Genomic DNA, 21,069 nt, shown 5'->3' with positions numbered 1-21,069 from the left:
CATACGTGACAATTCACATTCAAACTAATGCCTTTCCTTGAGGTGGGGGGGGGGGTTATGATTTTTGTTTGTAGTTTATCTATGTTTAGTAGTAGGGGTGACAAACGTGTGGGGTGGGTTGGACATGGGCGAGTAATGCAAAAATGGATATAATATCCGACATCGACCCATATTTATACGGATAATATGGATATTTATATTATCCATGACTTCTTCAATATAATCACTTTTGAGAGAATTTACAGTGTCCCAAACTTGAGGAACCACCAATTTGAGGCTTTACAAATGTAAAAAGTAAACCCATTTATCCATTTAAAAAATAAATAATATGGTTCTTATCCATATTTGACGCATTTTAAAAAAGTTCATTATCCAAACTATTTTTTAATGAATAACATAAATGTGCAACTATTTTCTTTTAACCAATTTGCCATCACTAATTTAAAGTAAAGATTATCTTCAGTTTTATTCCGTGACCCAATGAAACAATTTCCGAGATTTGCATAAGTAGGGACTCAGTTACATGCCACAGATAAATAGATGAGCCATTACCAACTTGGCAAATATAATTTTCCTTCAACGTTTCTACTATCTGGATGGAAAATGTCACTTGCTCAGTTGCCGAAATGAATCAAGAATTAAAGGCACGTTATACATAGAATTGTATTTAAGGTAAATATTTATATTTTAGAGAGATTTTAGGGTTTGCTACTTTGTGACTAAGTCATCTTTTCTTAGAGAGTTTTTATTCCATTGTAAATCATCCTAAAAATTAATAAATTCTCTCTTTCTTTTCTTTGCAATATTCTTCTTTTTCTTTATTGTTTTATTTCACGTTATCAGCACGACTCTACCGTCTCAAGAAGCTCTTTGAGAAAATTAAGATATAATTTTTTCCCTCTTTTAGCTATGACTAATATTATATGAAACAAAAGTTCGTTGCCCTTGAAATTTCGGGCAAGAACTATATGTCATGAGTATTGGATGTTGAAATCCATTTAGATGCAATGCGTCTTGGAGACACCATCAAAAATAAAAATAAAACATCAACCCAAGACTATATTAAGGCCTTGATTTTCTTGCGCCATCACCTTGTGAAATGACTTAAAGGAAAGATATGACAACTTGGTCACACTTCCACAAACACGATATGATTGGGCTCATATGAGGCTCTAAGATTTTAAGTTTGTTTCTGAATACAATTCGACGATCTTCAGAATTACTTCTAAATTGAATCTCTGTGGAGATAATGTGACTATGAAATGCTTGCAAAAACATTCACAACGTTTCATGCCTCCAATATGGTCCTGCAATAGCAGTATCGAGAGAAAGGTTTCAAGAAGTACTTTGAGTTGATTTCTCTTCTCCTTGTAGCTGCACGATACAATGAGTTGCTCATGAGAAATCACGATAATCGACTCACTGGGTCTACACCATTGCCCGAAGTGAATGAAGTGTATTCCCATTATGCTAAGAGTGGAAAAAGTCGTGGCCCTGTTCATGATCGTGGTCGTGGCCAAGGAAGAAATTTTTCTGGTATTAATCATTCCCCAAAGAAAAATAACCACCAAAAGTGGAAAGGGAAAGATGAGAAGCCAAAAGCAAAGGGTTCAGAAACTGAATGCTATCGTTGTGGTGGAAAAAGGGCATTGGACAAATATTTGTCATACACCAAGGCATTTGGTTGAACTTTATCAAGCATCTTTAAAAAAGAAGACCCTGAAGCTAATTTTGTCTCTAACAATGAATTTGATATCACCCACTTAGATGTGACAGATTTCTTTGAGCACCCTGATGGAAAAATAGACCACTTGATCGGTGATGGATATGTGGTTAAAGATGATTGAGTAGTTTGATTTTTATTTTTGCCTATTCGTCATACCTAGTGAATAAACGTCATGTAATCATAGTTATTTACATGAGTAGTAGTCATTAATATCAATTAGTATTATTTATTTTATGAAATAGTATTAGTTCTTGGGCTGTTCATAACTGAATCGTAACCGTTAACCTAACCGAAAAAATGGCTTATTGATATCGGTTCGGGGTAACGACCGGTGAACGGATTGAAATTTTAGAATTAACGACTTAACACTTTGGGGGCGGATAACTCAATTTCCTTATATGATAAACCATTAACCCGTTAATAATTTTTATATTTATACTTTTAACCTATGTATATAAAGCAATATTTGAAATCCTACGGCCTAAAATCTAAATCCCTAATTTATCAAATTTCAATAGCATCGGATAGGCACCCCTACCCCTACATTCGTCTCTCTTTTCCCTAATTGAGAGTATATGTAAGACTAAGAAACATGCATTCATATTTCATTGTTTATATGTAGACAATTATTATAACCTTAAAAACAATTACGAATTTTCTGTTTATCAAATTTTAAGGTTGTGATTTTGCTTTTGATGACTATGAATCTGAACTAGAATACTAGATCCCATTGATAACTATTTATGATTTTCACAGCAAATCTCCTTCACTTGTCAAACATATTTGTTCAGCTAGACAGCAACAACTTTATTTGAAGTCTATTTGATTTAGCCGATAAACCGTCGCCCGATGTCTTATTGGATGGCTAGACGATTACTATATTTATAAATCGATAATCGATAAACTCAACTGTTAAGCGTAAATAATCACCCGATTCGTCCGATAAGCACCCTAGTTAGTTCGTTTTGATAAGATAAATTCTATCTTTTCAATTTAAAGGTCAATTAATCTTGGGCACTGCCGGTTCTTTCCTTTCAAATCTAAATAACATGCTTTTCATATTTTGACGTTTCTTATACTATTCCAACTTCTATAACTTTTATAAATTTTAAGAAATCAAATTCATTTAATAATCCAAATTCAAATTACTGATGTGATATTTTTGTTTATCATATTTACTTTTTAATTATTTATTACATTGATAATTACATTTAAATAACAACAGCAACAGTTTAGAGATAGAGGAATAAAGACTTATGATTGTATTATTTTTGCTACGTAATTGTTTGTATCATAATCAGAGTTTACTCGAAATCGCATTAAAAGGACATTATTGAATCATCTACTTAACTTTGTTTTTTTCCTTTTTTTCTGAAAATACTAATATTTATTCGTATATTTTTTTTGTATGTCAAACCACATGAACTAAATATGGATATCTTTCAAAGCAAACTTGGATCAAATTTCAATAGTAAAAATATTTGTTTAATTGATCCATGTACGGCACATACAATATTCAAAGAGAAGAACTATTTCTCTCATTTAAATATGTGTAAGGCAGATATTACTACAATTTCTGGTGGTAGTTGTCACGACCCCGGTTCGCCCTCCGTGAACCATCGTGACGGCACCTAGTCTCTACGACTAGGTAAGCCTAAAACGCGAAAGATAAACCAATTTGCGGAAGAATACAATTTAAAACAGAAATAATATAATAAAACAGCGTTTAAAAGTGCCGCTCAACATACAAAATATAACTCTCAAATCTAATATATATCTATCCCAAAACCTGGAAACCCATGAATCACAAGCTAAGAGATACATAAGAAGCTCTAACTCCAGAAATGTCTAACAAAAGGGAAGTACTGAAGGGCTATACTATTACAGAAAGATAGAAAGGGACTCCTCGGTTTGCGGACGTGGCAGATATACCTCGAAGTCTCTACAGAAGCGCCTCGCCTCAAGGATGATAAGACTGAGTGAAAGTACCTGGATCTGCACATGAAAAACATGAGCAGAAAGGGGCATGAGTACACCACAGCGGTACTCAGTAAGTGCCAAGCCTAACCTCAGTCAGGTAGTGACGAGGAAGGTCAGGGCCCTACTGAGGTTAAATAAAATTCAAAGTATAACAGTGTAGGACAAGATAGTACAATTAAGTGCAATAGTAAGAAATAACATAGAATAGAAAGAGCAACAACAACTAGAACATAGGCAAAATAATCACCAAGGGAACACAGCTCAACACAGAGATAGCAACCGGGGATCTACCAGGATACCGTCCTATAGCCCCCAAATATAAATGTCCAGTGGTTCTCCCGGGTGTCGTCCCATAGTCCAACTCATAATGCGCCAGGGATCTACCGGAATCCCGTTCCGTAGCCCCCAAATGTAAATACCTAGTACTGGGGGAATCTACCGGGTGCAGTCCCGTAGTTCCATATAACTGTACAGGGGGATCTATCGGAATCTCACATCCGTAGTCCCAATAAACAGACAAGGAGGATTTACCGGAATCCCACATCCGTAGTCCCAAATGTAAATACACAACAGCAACATGGAATATATTCAGCAAATGTCAGTTTCATATTAAGGCAACCAGGTAATTCTAGTCTAGCATGCTGCACAGAATTCAGGTAAAACAGTTTGAGCAAATAAAGCAATTAAATCCCTTAGACATGCTTTCCTAAGCTAACAACAAGCTTAAAGTGCAAGTAATATAAATAGGAAAGGAAACATACTAGTAATTACTTAATGAAAACCGGATTTCAACAATTAGTACAAGTACACACTCGTCACCTCACGTACAAGGCATTTCAATTAGCAATAATACCAAATCCTAAGGGGAAGGTCCCCCACACAAGGTTAGACAAGCCACTTACCTCGAATCGGCTCAATAATCAATCCGAAACCACGCTCTTGCTACGAGTACTCGACTCCAAATGGCCCAAATCTATTCAATTCAATTCAATTGCATAATGTAACTAACACTTCAAGTAACTGATTCTACAAAGAAATTCTAAGCTAATACGCGAAATTAGGTAAAATGACCAAAATGCCCCTCAGACCCACATCTCGGAATCGGGTAAAATTTACATTTCCAGAATCCTCACACTCTCACGAATCTAACCATACCAAAATTATCCCAATCCAATGTCAAATCCCCAATCAAAACACAAATTCTTGGTCTAAGAACTTTCCCTCAATTTTCATACAAATTCTGAAATTTAATGAAGAATTCATACTTAGATTAATGGGTTACAAGCAAAAAGGAATTAAGAATCGTTACCCAATCGATATCTCTGAAAATTCCTCAAAACCTCGCTCAAATCCGAGCTCCCAAGCTTAAGTTTTGATAAAAATGGCTAAACCCTCGATTTTGAAATTTTATATTCTGCCGAGATGTTTGTACATCGCGATCGTCTAAAATGATGTGCGATCGTGAAGAGGAAAATCTGATGGCTCCTAAACTGGGCTATGCGAACGCGTGATGAAGCACGCGAACGCGGAAGAGGAAAAGGGTAGGCTTACGCATTCGCGGATGGGACAATGCGAACGCGAATGGGAAATGGTCACAGTACCCCCGACTCCTAGTTCTACTATGCGAACGCGAATGGAGGGATGTGAACGCGAAAGAGGAGGGGGCAGACTTCCGCGATCTCGAGCCAAAACATGTGAGGGGGAAGACTTCCGCGATCTCGAGCCAAAACATGTGATTGCGAAGAATAATTAAATCATCCTCCGAAGTTACACTACGCAAACACAGAGGGAAGGGCGCGAACACGATTAAGGAAACCAGATACCATCAGTTCTGCAGTTCTAACAAGTTGCAAAATGACCCGTTGAGCATCCGAAACATACTCGAGGCCCCTGGGACCTCAAAAAACCTGCCAACAAATCCTAAAACATCATGCAAACTTGTTCCAACCTTCGGAACGCTCAAAACAACATCAAAACACCTATTTTTCATTGGATTCCAGCCTAAGAATTCCAAAAACTCTAAAAACACGCCTTCGATAAAAAAGTCTATCAAACCTCGTCCAAATGACGTGAAATTTTGCACACAGATCACATTCAACACTATGGAGCTACTCCAACTTCCGGAATTCCATTCCTACCCTCGGATCAAAATCTCACTATTGAACCGAAAACTTCAACAAATTCAACTTTCGGCATTTCAAGCCTAAATTAGCTACGGACCTCCAAAATACAATCCGAACATGACCCTAAGCCCGAAATCACCCAACGGAACTAACGGAACCATCGGATTTCCATTCCGAGACTGTCTTCACACTAAGGTCAACTCTCCAACACCTAAGCTCTCATTTAGGGACTAAGTGTCCTAAAACTCTCCGAAACTCAAAACTGAACATCCCAGCAAATCAAAATAGCAAAAATAAACTTGGGGAAAGCAGTTAATAGGGTATCGTGGCGTTAATTCTTAAGACAACCGACCGGGTCATCACATCCTCCTACACTTAAACATTCGTTCGTCCTCGAACGAGCATAAAGACATAACTGAAGTAGTGAAAAGATAAGGGTAACGACTGCGCATATCCTGCTCGGTTTCCCAGGTCGCCTCCTCGACCGGCTGGCCCCTCCACTGAACCTTTACTGATGCAATGTTCTTTGGCCTCAACTTTCTAACCTGCCTGTCCAATATTGCCACTGGCTCCTCAACATAGGATAGATCCTTGTCCAACTGGACTGAACTGAAATCCAACACATGCGATGGATCACCATGATACCTCCGGAGCATCGAAACATGAAATACCAGATGAACTCCGGCCAAGCTGGGAGGTAAGACAAGCTCATAAGCAACCTCCCCAACATGCCTCAGTATCTTAAAAGGGCCAATAAACCTCGGACTCAACTTTCCCTTCTTCCCAAATCTCATAACGCCCTTCATAGGCGAAACCCAAAGCAGAACCCGCTCTCCAACAATACAGGAAATATCACAAATCTTCCGGTCCGTGTAACTCTTCTGACTGGACTAGGCTGTACGGAGTCTATCCTGAATCACCTTAACCTTCTCTAAAGCATCCTGAACCAAGTTTGTGCCCATAGTCTAGCCTCACCCGGCTCAAACCAACCAACTAGGGATCTACACTGTCTCCCATATAAAACCTCATACGGTGCCATCTGAATGCTGGATTGATAGCTATTGTTGTAAGCAAACTCCGCCAATGGCAAGAACTGATCCCAAAACCCTCCAAAATCAATCACACACGCACAGAGCATATCCTCAAGAATCTGAATAGTACGCTCGGACTATCCGTCCGTCTGAGGGTGAAATGCTATACTCAACTCTAACCGAGTACCCAACTCATGCTAAGCGGCTCTCTAGAACCGTGATGTGAACTGAGTACCTCTATCTAAAATGATGGAAACCGGAATACCATGTAGGCGAACAATCTCCCGGATATAAATCTCCGCCAATCGCTTCGAGGAATAAGTAGTACACATAGGAATAAAGTGAGCAAACTTGGTCAGCCGATCCACAATCACCCAAATAGCATCGAACTTTCTCAAAGTCCGTGGGAGCCCAACTACAAAGTTCATGGTGATCCACTCTCACTTCCATTCCGGAATCTTCATCTGTTGGAGCAATCCACCCGGTCTCTGGTGCTCATACTTCACCTGCTAACAGTTGAGGCACCGAGCTACAAATTCAACTATATCTTTCTTCATCCGCCTCCACCAGAATCCCACATCCGTAGTCCCAAATGTAAATACACAGCAACAACATGGGAATATATTCAGCAAATGTCAGTTTCATATTAAGGCAACCAGATAATTCTAGTCTAGCATGCTGCACAAAATTCAAGTAAAATAGTTTGAGCAAATAAAGCAATTAAATCCCTTAGACATGCTTTCATAAGCTAACAACAGGCTTAAAGTGCAAGTAATATAAACAAGAAAGGAAACATACTAGTAATTACTTAATGAAAATTGAATTTTCAACAATTAGCACAAGCACGCACTCGTCACCTCACGTACAAGGCATTTCAATTAACAATAATACCAAATCCTAAGGGGAAGGTCCCCTACACAAGGTTAGACAAGCCACTTACCTCGAATCGGCTCAATAATCAATCCGAAACCACGCTCTTGCCATGAGTACTCGACTCCAAATGGCCCAAATCTATTCAATTCAATTGCATAATGTAAATAACACTTCAAGTAACTGATTCTACAAAGAAATTCTAAGCTAATACGCGAAATTAGATCAAATGACCAAAATGCCCCTCGGGCCACATCTCGGAATCGGGTAAAATTTACATTTCCAGAATCCCCACACTCTCACGAGTTTGACCATACCAAAATTATCTCAATCCAATGTCAAATCCCCAATCAAAACTCAAATTCTTGGTTTAAGAACTTTCCCCCAATTTTCATACAAATTCCGAAATTTAATGAAGAATTCATGTTTAGATTAATAGGTTACAAGAAAAAAAGAGTTAAGAATCATTACCCAATCGATATCTCTGAAAATCCCTCAAAACCTCGCTCAAATATGAGCTCCCAAGCTTAAGAGTTGATAAAAATGGCTAAACCCACGATTTTGAAATTTTATATTCTGCCGAGATGTTTGCACATCGCGATAGCGTAAAATGATGTGCGATCGCGAAGAGGAAAATATGATGGCTCCTGAACTGGGATATGCGAATGCGTGATGAAGCACACGAATGCGGAAGAGGAAAAGGGCAGGCTTACGCATTCCCGGGTGGGACAATGCGAACGCGAAGGGGAAATAGTCACAGTTGTCACACCTCTTTTTTCCGCCCCCGCAAGGGTGAAGGAGTTTTTCCAATTAAAGGACAATCGAAGCGGGATTTGTTTATTTATTTCAGAGTCTCCACTTGGGAGATTTAGGGTGTCCCAAGTCACCAATTTTAATCCCGAATCGAGGACAAGAATGACTGGCATCAAGAACAAATGGAAGATAGATGTGATCTTGTAATCCGTAGTCTAGCCTAGCTTCTTGATTTTTCTTTTAAGCATGGTGTAATAAGGAGGTCAGCAAGCAGTAAAAGTAGCATGCAACAGCAGCAACATTGCAGTCCCATGGTAGTCCCAGCTACCAAAACTTCCCGAACTACATTGACCTGATTCCTGTTCAGCCCAGGATATGTAGGAAACCTCAGAAGCAAAGGTTTGGTCAAATTTTTCAAAAAATGCTTCACACGGAGTACTCGAACGGTTAAAAATCGCTCGTATCCGCTCACTTTATCTTTGCACGAAAACCCTTCGTGTTTTCGGACAAAGAGGGGTAGCTGTGAGCACGTGATTTTTGCCCTATGAAAGAATTACTCCAAAAAATTCAAAATAAAACGATTTTCCTTGGTGTGCAATTTTTGAATTTTTGTGGTATTTTTGTATAATTATTTGTATTTTGTCTGTGCATGTTTATTTGTTTAAATTAATAAAAATATAAAATATGTCGCATTTTCATTTAGTATTTGTTTAAGTTTGTTTTACAAAAAATGAGAAAATCATAAAAAATAATGTACGTTGCATTTTAGCATTTAACGTCTAAATTGTGCGATTTTATCGTTAATTGCTATTTAAATATGCGATAATAGTTATTTGGAATTAATTAATATTTTTGATAAGTTAATTTAGTTTATAACTTAATTTAGAATTTTAGTTTTATTAATTAGAAAGTAGAAGAAAATAGAGCAAAAAATATAAAGAAAATCGGGATTGGGCCTTTCCTTCAATTTTAAACCACAAGCCCAAAGAGTTTTCCCCATGACCCGGTCTATTTCAACCCGGGTCGACCCAGTCTGCCCCATGGACCAACGATCCCACTCCTATCTTCCCATTTTTTTCATTTTTCACTCCAAAAACCCTAACACCTAAAGCTACCCCCCCCCCTCTTCTTCTTCTTCCTTTCTTTCTCCTCCTACCCCAAGCTCCTCCCATGGCAGCCCTTCCCTCTCACACCCCTGCCCCCTCACACCTCCAACACACATAGCACACACCACGCACACACATCTCCAAGCAGCCATGACTGCGGCCTCATCTTCGTCAATGGAGCTCGTCAATGGCGACCAGCAAATCCGCCATCGTCATCGCACCACCCAAGCCATGAACAACCAAACTCCTGCTGCCTCGTCGAGCTCCAGCCATGGACGTGAGCTACTGCTACGTTCAGTTTCGACGCTCCAAACGCAGCAACATTCAGTCCGTCACGTTCGCTGCGTCTTCGTTTCTCCCTGGCGAGCTCAAAGCTCGGCCATGGCTGATTGTTGTTGCTTCTTCTTCTCCATTCGTTGCTGCTGCTGCTGCGTTTCACGTCCAACGCCGAGCTGCTATCATTGCTGGTCACTTCTTCTCCGTCCGCTGCTGCGTTTTCTTCTCCTTCACGTCGCCATGGCCGCTGCTGCGTTCTTCTTCTCCACCTCGTCGCTACTGCTGTTGTACGCGGCTTCCTTCTTCCGTTCTTCGATCGTTGTTTCGATCCGGTTAGTGGGTTTGAGTTTCATTTTTTCCGTATTTTGTTTGATATTTTCGGATCTAAAATTAGATATATTCGATATTAATTTCATGCTTATCGTTTTGTTATTTTCTTCAGTATGTTTCATTTTTCTTGTTTATTTTTTGTAGAAATTGTTAGTTTAATTATAATATTGTTAGATTTAAATGGAAGTTCAATTAATTATTTATTTTTTCAGTTTGTTTTATTAATTTAAAAGGATTTAGTTTTTAATATAGAAAACTGTTAGTTTAAATCATTTGAATCCGTCATGTTTGTTGTTCAATATAGATTTAATTCATGTTCATTTTGTTTGAAGTTAGTTTTTAATTCAGTGATTTAATGTGAGTTTATGTTTTGGTTTTTAATTTTTTGATTTAGTTTGAATCATGTATCTTTGTTGTATTTTGTTGGATTTAATTTGAAGATCAATTGATTATTTGAGTTTAGTGATTTGAATCTGTTTATTTATTTTGTTTAAGTTTAATTTGAATTTGAGCTCATGATTTGAATATACTTATTTGTTATTGTCGTTGAATCTGAAAGTAGATTTGTTGTTTAAAGATTGTTCAATCAAAATAATTCCAGTTGTTTCTTTATTGTTCATCATATAGTTTGAGTTTGTTCATAAAATCTGATTAGGAATTGGTTATAGCTGCTATATTTTGGTTAGAATTGATTAATTGAACTTGTTATAGCTGACGTGGTAGATTGGTAAATTATAATGTTTTCAGGGTCAAAATGGTAATTTCTATAAGGTCAGAGGGGTATTTTTCGAATTAAAATTTTGAACAATTATTTATTTTGAGTGTTCTGTCCATTAAGATTAAGATAATATTAAAATAATCAATAATGGGGGGACAAGATATAATGGTGGGGAATAATACAATTGTTTAATATAAGCATGAGGGACAAGATATAATGGGGTATTTGTTTAATGTAGTGGGGGACAAAACATTAGATAGTGGGATTAAAAGGGGGATGAATGGAAGATAGTGGGTTTTAATTTTTAAAAAATGCTGAAGATGGTAATAAATAGGGGGACTTAGACAGATTTATAGGGGAGAGAAAAAAGAGAAAAGAGAGAGAAAAAAAGGGAGCTGAATATTTAAGAGAGAGAAAAATTCCGAAAATATTAAGACTTCCAAAAATACAAATAAAAACATTCTGAAAATTAAAAGAGTGAGTAGTATACACCTGATATACAATCTAAATATTCTGATATACGGATTCAGAAATTAAGGGTTGAATATTAACTAGTCTTTCAAATCTAAAAAGATTCCCTTTGCTTCTGTCCGTTGATTGTTGTCGATATTTCTGGATTTTTATCTTGGTTTTCAAATCTGTCACTGGGTGTTCCGTTGACTGGTTATTGCTGGTTATTGTTGTTGTTGCTGTGTTACATACTACGTTGCTGACTTTCTTCTTCTTATATTGGCAGTACCAGATACACAACTGACACGCTAATTATTGTAAACTGAAACATGAAGCATGAATACGAAATGAAGAGTTGAAGTTCTAAATTTATTTTAATTATATTTTGAATTTTATTTGTATATATAAATTATTTAGCTTACTCTAATCAGAATCATGTAGTTGTTTAAAATATATAGTGGAACATCTGACGATAGCTTAACGGACGAACTATCTATATATTGCCTAAAAATAAATAAATAGTGTAGTAACTCCGTCTAGTTAATTCGTTATTGTTGGATGATTACCATGTCTCAAAAAGCACGTTAGTTCATCAAACGAATAGACCATCTCGGAACTTGTAGGAATGTTGTTTAGTTAACTACTATTGGTTAATTTCAGCATGTAAATGGTTTAGAATTAAAATTATATTGCTAAGTTTTTTTTTATTTGACAAACTGTGAACATGCCTAGTATAATGTAACTAGGTAGTAACATGTGAATAAGATGGCCCAGGTCTAGTTTATGCCATACACGTTGGGCCTGGGCCCGCATTGGCAACGGACTGTCCTGTTTGCATTATTTTCAGATTTTATGAATTATATTCGAAACCCAACTATAACAACTCAAGCATGTAAATAAATTAAGACATTTTCTCTTTCATTTTGTAGAGACAAATTTAATAGAGAAAAATGTAGGCATTTTAGGATTGTCCTTTAAAAATAAATGAGATGAGCCTCGCCCAATAAAACGCACCAATTGCGGGGCCCTCAATAAATGTTTAATTGAATATTTAGAATTCGGGATGGACTGTTTAGCAAATTTCACAGCCTTCTCCAAAGTAATAAAGCGTTAGATTCTTTAGGCACGATTTTAATAATACTACATCCCTAAACTCGGGTACGCATTTATGCGACCCAAATCCAAATCTCAACGGAGTCAAAACATGTCAACAACCATGGGTGCATTGATTGCGATGTGGTTCGAAACGCATTTTCACGACGTTGCAATTCTAAAAATAAATAAATAATAAAAGCGGTTTAAAGTTGATAAAAACACATAAATTATAATATGTATTATATCAGATAATCAAGCCGAATATAACAGTTGAGAGACCGTGCTAGAACCATGGAACTCGGGAATGCCTAACACCTTCTCTCGGGTTTACAGAATTCCTTATCCGGATTTCTGGTTCGCGGACTGTAATACAGAGTCATTCTTGTCCTCGATTCGGGATTAAAATTGGTGACTTGGGACACCCTAAATCCATATTGTCGATTCGATGAGGCATTTTCCCCAAAATTAGGGGGAGAAAATAGTGAAACCAAACGATAAATTTTGTGGAAAATTCATCATTGTTTCATCTTGGTACGTGCCTCTATTTGTGAAAAAAAGGTGAAAAAATTATTCATTTGTAGAAAATATAAAATCAAATGGCAGACGCATTTATGAATCTGAAAAGGATAACAAAATCACATATCATTGTAGAGAATGTTCCAATCTGTATTAATGTCCATGTTGGACAATTTTCTAGTGTCATAGCTAATGAGTCAAAAGCACGCCTAAAGCGTGAAAGACCATTGAGTTCTAAGGATCGAAATCCTAGAAAAAGAAAAACAAATTATCAAGATGACATTGCGAAAGAGTATCATGAAGAAATCCACGATTTAACCAATCCTGAGATTCATGAGGAAATCACTGAGCTTAAGACTCAAGAAAATGAGGAACTATCAATAAATCCAATCGCTATTGAGACAAATTTGAATTGATTGGATATAGTAATGGATCATGTCTTTGCATACAATATTGCATCTAGCATTATGCAAGATAGTGGGGATCTTGAACCTCAATCTGTTGGAGAATATCGACAAAGACGTGATTGGCAAAAATAACAAGAAGCAATCCAATTCGAGTTGGATTCACTTGCGAAACGTGAAGCTTTTGGGCATGTAGTTCAAACATTTAATGGTGTTAAGCCTATTGTCTATAAATGAGTCTTTCTACGTAAAATAAATGAGAAAAATGAGGTACAAAGATATAAGGCACGCTTTGTTGCACAAGGATTTTTACAAAGGCTTGGTGTCGATTCTGAATAGACATATTCTCCTATTATGGATGCTGTAACATTTCATTATCTCATTAGTTTTGTTGTCTATGAAAAGCTTGACATGCATTTAATGGATATGGTTACTGCCTACCTTTATGACTCACTTGATGATGAGATATACATGAAAATTCCTAAAAGATTTAAAATGCCCGACGCACATAATTTAAAGTTCCGAGAAATGTTTTCAATCAAATTGCAAAGATCTTTGTATGGTCTAAAGCAATCAGAAAGAATGTGGTATAACCACCTTAGTGAGTATTTATTAAAGGAAGGTTATATAAATGATGTCATTTGTCCATGTGTTTTTATAAAGAAAACAACATCAGAGTTTGTTGTACTTGACGTATATGTTGATGACATAAACCTTATGGAACTCCTATAGAACTCCAAAAGGCAATTGATTATTTAAAGAAGGAATTCAAGATGAAAGATCTCGGAAAGACAAAATTATATCTCGGTTTGCAAATTGAACATTTGGTAAACAGGATTTTTATGAATAAATCTGCCTATACAGAAAAGATATTGAAATGGTTTTACATGGATGGAGCACATCCATTAAGTACTCCGATGGTTGTTCGATCACTTGATATGAATAAGAATTTGTTCTGACCTCAAGAAAAGAATGCAGAGCTTCTTGGTCCCGAAGTACCATATCTTAATGCAATTGGTGCATTAATGTATCTTGCTAATATAATACGACCTGATGTAACTTTTTCAATTAATGTCTTAGCAAGATATAACTCAGCTTCTACAAGGAGACATTGGAATAGAATCAAACAAATATTGCGGTATCTAAAAGGGACTATCGATATGGGTTTATTTTATGGCAGCGATTGCAGTCCAAATCTTGTTGGTTACGCCAGTGTTGGATATTTATCCGACCCACACAAGGCTCGATTTCAAACAGGCTATGTGTTTACATGTGGAGGCACTGCCATATCTTAGCGATCGACTAAGCAATCAATCATAGCTATTTCATCTAAGCATGCTGAGATAATTGCTATCCATGAAGCAAGTCGAGAATGTGTGTGGTTGATGTCTATAATACATCTTATTTGAGAAAATTGTAATTTGAAATGTGATAAACTACCCACGATTTAGTACGAAGACAATGCAGTATGCATAGCCCAATCGAAGGGAGGATTAAAGGAGATATGACAAGACACATTTCACCAAAGTTATTTTTCATACATAATCTTCAAAAGAATAGTGATATCAATGTCTAACAGATTCGTTCAAGTAATAATATTGCTGATTTGTTCACCTAATCTCTTCCGACGTCAACCTTCGAGAAGCTAGTGTACAAGATCAGGATGCGAAGGCTTAAAGATGTGAATTGATGCTCTCATCAGGCGTTGTACTCTTTTTTCCTTACAAGATTTTGTCCCACTGAGTTTTCCTTGCAAGATTTTTTAACGAGTCAACCAAAAGGCGCATTTCTAAACACGTGTACTCTTTTTCCTTCTTTGGATTTTTTTCTCACTGAATTTTATTTTAGTTAAGATTTTAACAAGGTACATTATCTGTTGGATAGACATTAAAGGGGAAGTGTATAAATAGAATTGTATTTAAGGTATGTCTAATATTTTTGAGTGATTTTATGGTTTGTTAGCTATGTGGCTAAGTCACTTTTTCCCTCAATCTCTTTTCTTTGCAATATTCTTCTTTTCCTTTATTGTTTTATTTCAAGGCATTAATTAATCATAATAATAGACACAAAAATTTATACAAGCGACTGATAACATAATTTGTTAGATAAACTCCCTGGGTTAAGCATTTTTTAATCAAAATTCATTGTTTGAAGCTAACGGTCAACTGCAGATCACAAAACTGTGGGATCGTCGCTATGGCTCGGCCCTTATCAACAATCTTCAAATCAACGAAACCCCATATTCTGAAACCACAAAAACCCACAAATTTTGAATCCTTGAAGTCTGCTAACCTAAAAATTACCTCTTCTTCAAATCCAATAGCATTTTCCTCAAGTTCCAGCAAATTGAAGAAAACAAGAAAGTGTGATGCTGCAAACTCACAGCTTTCCTCTTCTTCAAATCCCTTAGGAAATGGGTCGGAAATATCAACGAGCTGTAAATTGCCAGCTTCACATTCAACGGAATCCAATAATAATTCAAGAAAATGCAAAAAAATCAAGTCTTTATGGTGTGTATATCTTATTCTCTCCACAAATCCACCTATTAAGACCTATGTTGGTGTTACTACCAATTTCTCTCGTCGGTTAGTTCCATCTTTCTCTCGTTTATTCTAGAAAAGAAAAAAAAGGATAAAAAGAAGACTTTTGATTAATGGGTTTCTATGTTATGCAAGTAACAGAAATTTAATAATAGACATTTCTGTAAGCTAAAATCTGCATCATTATATTGTGTCATTTGTTCATATAACTTTTTTCTTTTTTAATAGTATCTAAGTTTGCTGAGTTCTAATTGGTGATCTCTCTGGTAGATTGAAACAACATAATGGTGAAATAAAAGGGGGTGCAAAGGCATCCCGCTCGGGAAGACCTTGGATTTGTGCCTGCCTCATTCGAGGATTTGAGGGAAGAAGTGAAGGTACAATCTTTATACACTATTTCATAAAGAATAAGCATGTTGAAGAGAGTGGTAAACTAATGTGTCTGTTTACATCAAACTTAGTATTCTAGTCGTTACCAAGGTATGGTTAGGAGCTAACAGAGAAGACATTGGCTTCAGGTGGATCATAACATGATAGTCATAGCTTTTCACCCCGGGATCTGACCCAAAATGTTTGTAATCAAAGAAGCATACAGTTCACAACAACTTCCCAGTAAAATTGGTTATGTTTGCAATGGCCCAACACTTTCTACGGTATGTGTTGGATTTGTAGTTCTTCTATATGTATGATCAACAAACAGCCTTATTTTTTCCCTTTCAATAGTGACCTCTCAATACTTTTAGACTCTCTCCACACCCTTGTTTTCATAAGAAATGGAAGCATATCACACGTTACCCGCACATGGTGACTTGAGAATGCCTAGATCTACTGCTAAACACCTGGAATTTTGTCTATTTTATTTAGGTAGCTGAATATTGAAGATAAAAACAGTGGGCTGATCATTGTCAAAGCATAGTACCAATGAACTAAAACAAAAAAACTACACAAGCGGAGCTCTAACTATTAATGGGACATTCCTCAAACTGATCATCTTGCTCCTCCTTTATTTTGTAAGCTTCCATGGCTGGCTCTTCTTCATTTGTGCTACCATTGTCTTATGGATTCGCTTTATGCCAATTCAGACTTAATACGACAATATGTTTTTAACTGGATAATAATCAAGCCTGAGCATCCGGCTTACAAGTTGCAAAACAAATTCCGATTAGGTGTGGTGCAACCTATTCCTGAAACACTATTTTATAGCTAAGTTAAAACTCTGAATCCATCGTAGCTCTCCAGAATAGATGTATTCCTGCTGGTTGTTGACTCTTAAATGTCCCAAGCCGTCATAACTGTCTTGACCTTAAGTTTGACATCATCATTTCTGATAAGAAAAACTCTGTTTGATGTGCCTTTACCAATGCATGTCATTGTGCGTTTAGTGAACAGACCTACAAGAATTGATTGCTATAATAGTATAATGGTACTGGAGAAGGATCAGTAGAGGCCTGCCTATATCATTACTATGACAATCTAATCATCCCAAACATTACTTGTCTTCAAACCAACAACAGGATTAGCTAAAAGTGATTGTCTGGTATGCAACTACCCTGCTTGTGAATATCTGAGGAATTAGAGCATCACCATCTTCAGTGACAAAATATTGGTTGCCAGAGACTTTTGGACAAGAATATCCAATATTAACCAGTTTGAAATTAGGTGTATCAGTAGAACTTTCGAAAATTCCGAAAGTGGATCCTTCTCTCTTACTGTTTTCTTGTCCTTTATCTTCTTCATCGTCATTGACTGCGTCGATCTATGGCATTATTTACAATTCTTAACTCGATATTGTTATCAACGAAATTGGTGCTGAATTTATTTGGGATCTCCTTGGTTATGCTAACCACTTGAGGATCTCTTCTGAACCTACAGATTAGGAGTAAGGGGTTAGAGGGGGATGCCTGACGCGGTCCTAGAGAGAGCTGAATACCTGGTTCAACCGATTGTATTATTGGCTTTTCATGGAGCACGCATTGCACTCCTGCATGAATAGATGACTGGATGCAGTTTTTTTGTTGGATTTTTTTTTTTTTTTTACTCTGATAGATTGGATCTCTTGCTGAGAGGACATATCCAGCTTTGTTAATCTGTAGCAATTGAAAAAGCAAAAGCATTGGGTTGGTTTTTACAATCAAAGGAGTCAAATCTTTTTTCGGTCCTCTGTTTCTAAGAGAAGTAGTGCCCCAACTATCTAAAACAAAAACATCTCTTCACTGTAAAGCGGAGGGTGAGACTTTTTTCTAAGAATGTTAAAAATAAATCATCGCTCGAGGATGCATCTTAGGGTCTATGGGCATAAAGTTTCAGCAGGCTTGAGAAGCTTATGCTTTTCTCTTAAGGAAGTCCCTTTGATTGCCCCAGCAGAGACAGAAATGCTAGGGAACTTATTCCTGTTTGGCTAAGCCTTGGGAGGTAGAGTATCTGTTATCTATGCTGGTGGGAAGTACTATGTGTCTAGTAAAATAGTTGAGGTGCTCTCAAGCTGGTCCGAACACCAGCATTATTTATTAAAAAAAAGTTCATTTTAATTGTTGTTGCGGGTGGGTGTCATTGTAAAGCACTCTCGACTTTTTCAGCTTTGGATTAAACAGGATATCTATTCAGAAACCATGTGGATCATTCTTTCTTATATGCTCTCGCCACCACAACTAATTCTCGTAGCAGAAAAACAAAATTTCTCTTATATGGTAACCTTTTAGTTAAAAAATTTCTCTTCCAAAAGCAGTTAGTTTTCATTTGCTTTCACCTGAGCTTAGACATTGATCAAGTTATTAAATCTATTTCTTTTTGAACTTGTAGCTTGTGCGTTTGAATCAAAATGGAAACAAGTTTCAAGAAGACTGCCTCGTAAAAGGAAGACTACTGAGGAGCAGAAGCCAGAAGACAATGGATCTTCTGTATTATTGCAGCATAGACATGCAGCTCTGAATCGCGTTCAATGTTTGATCGACTGCAGTCACTTAAATATTGATTGGAAGTCTAACATTTCTGATTTAATAAGTTGAATTTTTTGTATTGAAAAATGCTACCACAGTTTTAAAACTTGCAAGAGTGACTTATAAGTTTTGTTTTAAATTTACATGAGTAAATATAGTTGTGAATTTTTATAGGTAGGGAATCAAAGATGTCTAAACCATTAATGCATTGATATCTCGATGACAATCTATATTAAAGCAAGAAAGTTTGCCTTCTCATTTAGCCAAGTGGCAAGCTAATATAAAGCCACTTGGCAATTTAAGGCAATATTTATTATAGTATTTAATTTAAATTGGGAGATAGGATATTTCTTTAATTTAAATACAAAGATAGTAAATAAGATTCTTTTGAATCTATATATATATATATATATATTAAAGCAAGAAAGTTTGCCTTCTCATTTAGCCAAGTGGCAAGCTAATATAAAGCCACTTGGCAATTTAAGGCAATATTTATTATAGTATTTAATTTAAATTGGGAGATAGGATATTTCTTTAATTTAAATACAAAGATAGTAAATAAGATTCTTTTGAATCTATATATATATATATATATATATATATATATATATATATATATATATATATATATATTAAAGCAAGAAAGTTTGCCTTCTCATTTAGCCAAGTGGCAAGCTAATATAAAACCACTTGGCAATTTAAGGCAATATTTATTATAGTATTTAATTTAAATTGGGAGATAGGATATTTCTTTAATTTAAATACAAAGATAATATATAAGATTCTTTTGAATCTATATATATATTAACGCAAGAAAATTTGCCTTCTCATTAAGCCAAATGACAAGCTAATATAAAGCCACTTGGCAATTTAAGGCAATATTTATTATAGTATTTAATTTAAATTGGGAGATAGGATATTTCTTTAATTTAAATACAAAGATAGTAAATAAGATTCTTTTGAATCTATATATATATATATATATATATATATATATATATATATATATATATATATATATATTAAAGCAAGAAAGTTTGCCTTCTCATTTAGCCAAGTGGCAAGCTAATATAAAACCACTTGGCAATTTAAGGCAATATTTATTATAGTATTTAATTTAAATTGGGAGATAGGATATTTCTTTAATTTAAATACAAAGATAATATATAAGATTCTTTTGAATCTATATATATATTAACGCAAGAAAATTTGCCTTCTCATTAAGCCAAATGGCAAGCTAATATAAAGCCACTTGGCAATTTAAGGCAATATTTATTATAGTATTTAATTTAAATTGGGAGATAGGACATTTCTTTAATTTAAATACAAAATAGTAAATAAGATTCTTTTGAATCAAGATGGAAAGAAAGTTAAATTTGAATTGATTGTTTAATTAATTAGGAAAGTTAATCAATACATAAATATTCCAATTCAAATGAGAGGCTCAATGAGTGAATTGTTCTAAATAATAAGAAAGAGTTTTCTGAAAATTTTCACAACAAAAACAACATAAAAAATAAAAAAGTGTTTGTTACTAGAAATAAAACTAAAAAAATCTAGGTTTGAACCAATCATGATTACCGAGTAGTTGGATCAAAACTTAACTTTCGTAACTACCTTAGTTGATCAATAACGTTCGCTTCTCCCTGTGCCCTAAGAAGTTAATTCAATAAATTTAAATATAGAAAATATGAAATTAAGATTTATATTATATTAGTAGTGATAACAAAAGAGTAGTGATAACAAAAGAGTGAAAATATGAATTAAAGTCTTAGACCACAAAAAAATTGAACTGAAAGACAATTTAGGATAATATTTATAATAATATTTAATTTAATTTAAAATTAAAATATAATTTTTTTAATTTAAATGGAAAGGTAGTAAATAAGATTATTTTGAATCTGAAAGGAAAGAAATAATAATAGTCTTATAACGATATAACCAACTACTCTATCTTAATTAATAATTTTTTGACCATAAGAAAATATTGAGCTGAAAGATAAAAATAACACTCTTATCTTAACTCATTATAAAGATAAATATGGAGGTATTATCAACATATACTACGAGTACCACTACTCCATTCAGCTAAAATATAAAATCTATATATATATTAAAGCAAGAAAGTTTGCCTTCTCATTTAGCCAAGTTGCAAGCTAATATAAAGCCACTTGGCAATTTAAGACAATATTTATTATAGTATTTTAATTTAAAT

General features: G+C 35.4%; 1 protein-coding gene across 1 annotated transcript; it reads left to right on the top strand.

The window, feature by feature from the left end:
• The first annotated feature begins 15,509 nt into the window (after nucleotides 1-15,509).
• Nucleotides 15,510-19,025, top strand: LOC104238248 (uncharacterized). The gene is made up of 3 exons (XM_009792566.2): nucleotides 15,510-15,963; nucleotides 16,189-16,295; nucleotides 18,718-19,025. The coding sequence occupies exons 1-3, from the start codon at nucleotides 15,575-15,577 to the stop codon at nucleotides 18,921-18,923; spliced, it is 702 nt and encodes a 233-aa protein (XP_009790868.1). The 5' UTR covers nucleotides 15,510-15,574; the 3' UTR covers nucleotides 18,924-19,025.
• The last annotated feature ends 2,044 nt before the right edge of the window (nucleotides 19,026-21,069 follow it).

The sequence above is a fragment of the Nicotiana sylvestris genome, chromosome 9, assembly GCF_000393655.2.
Source record: "Nicotiana sylvestris chromosome 9, ASM39365v2, whole genome shotgun sequence".
In the NCBI taxonomy this organism is placed as follows: domain Eukaryota; kingdom Viridiplantae; phylum Streptophyta; class Magnoliopsida; order Solanales; family Solanaceae; genus Nicotiana; species Nicotiana sylvestris.
Note: the sequence above shows the minus strand (reverse complement) of the source record. Positions and strands in the feature narration are given on the sequence as shown.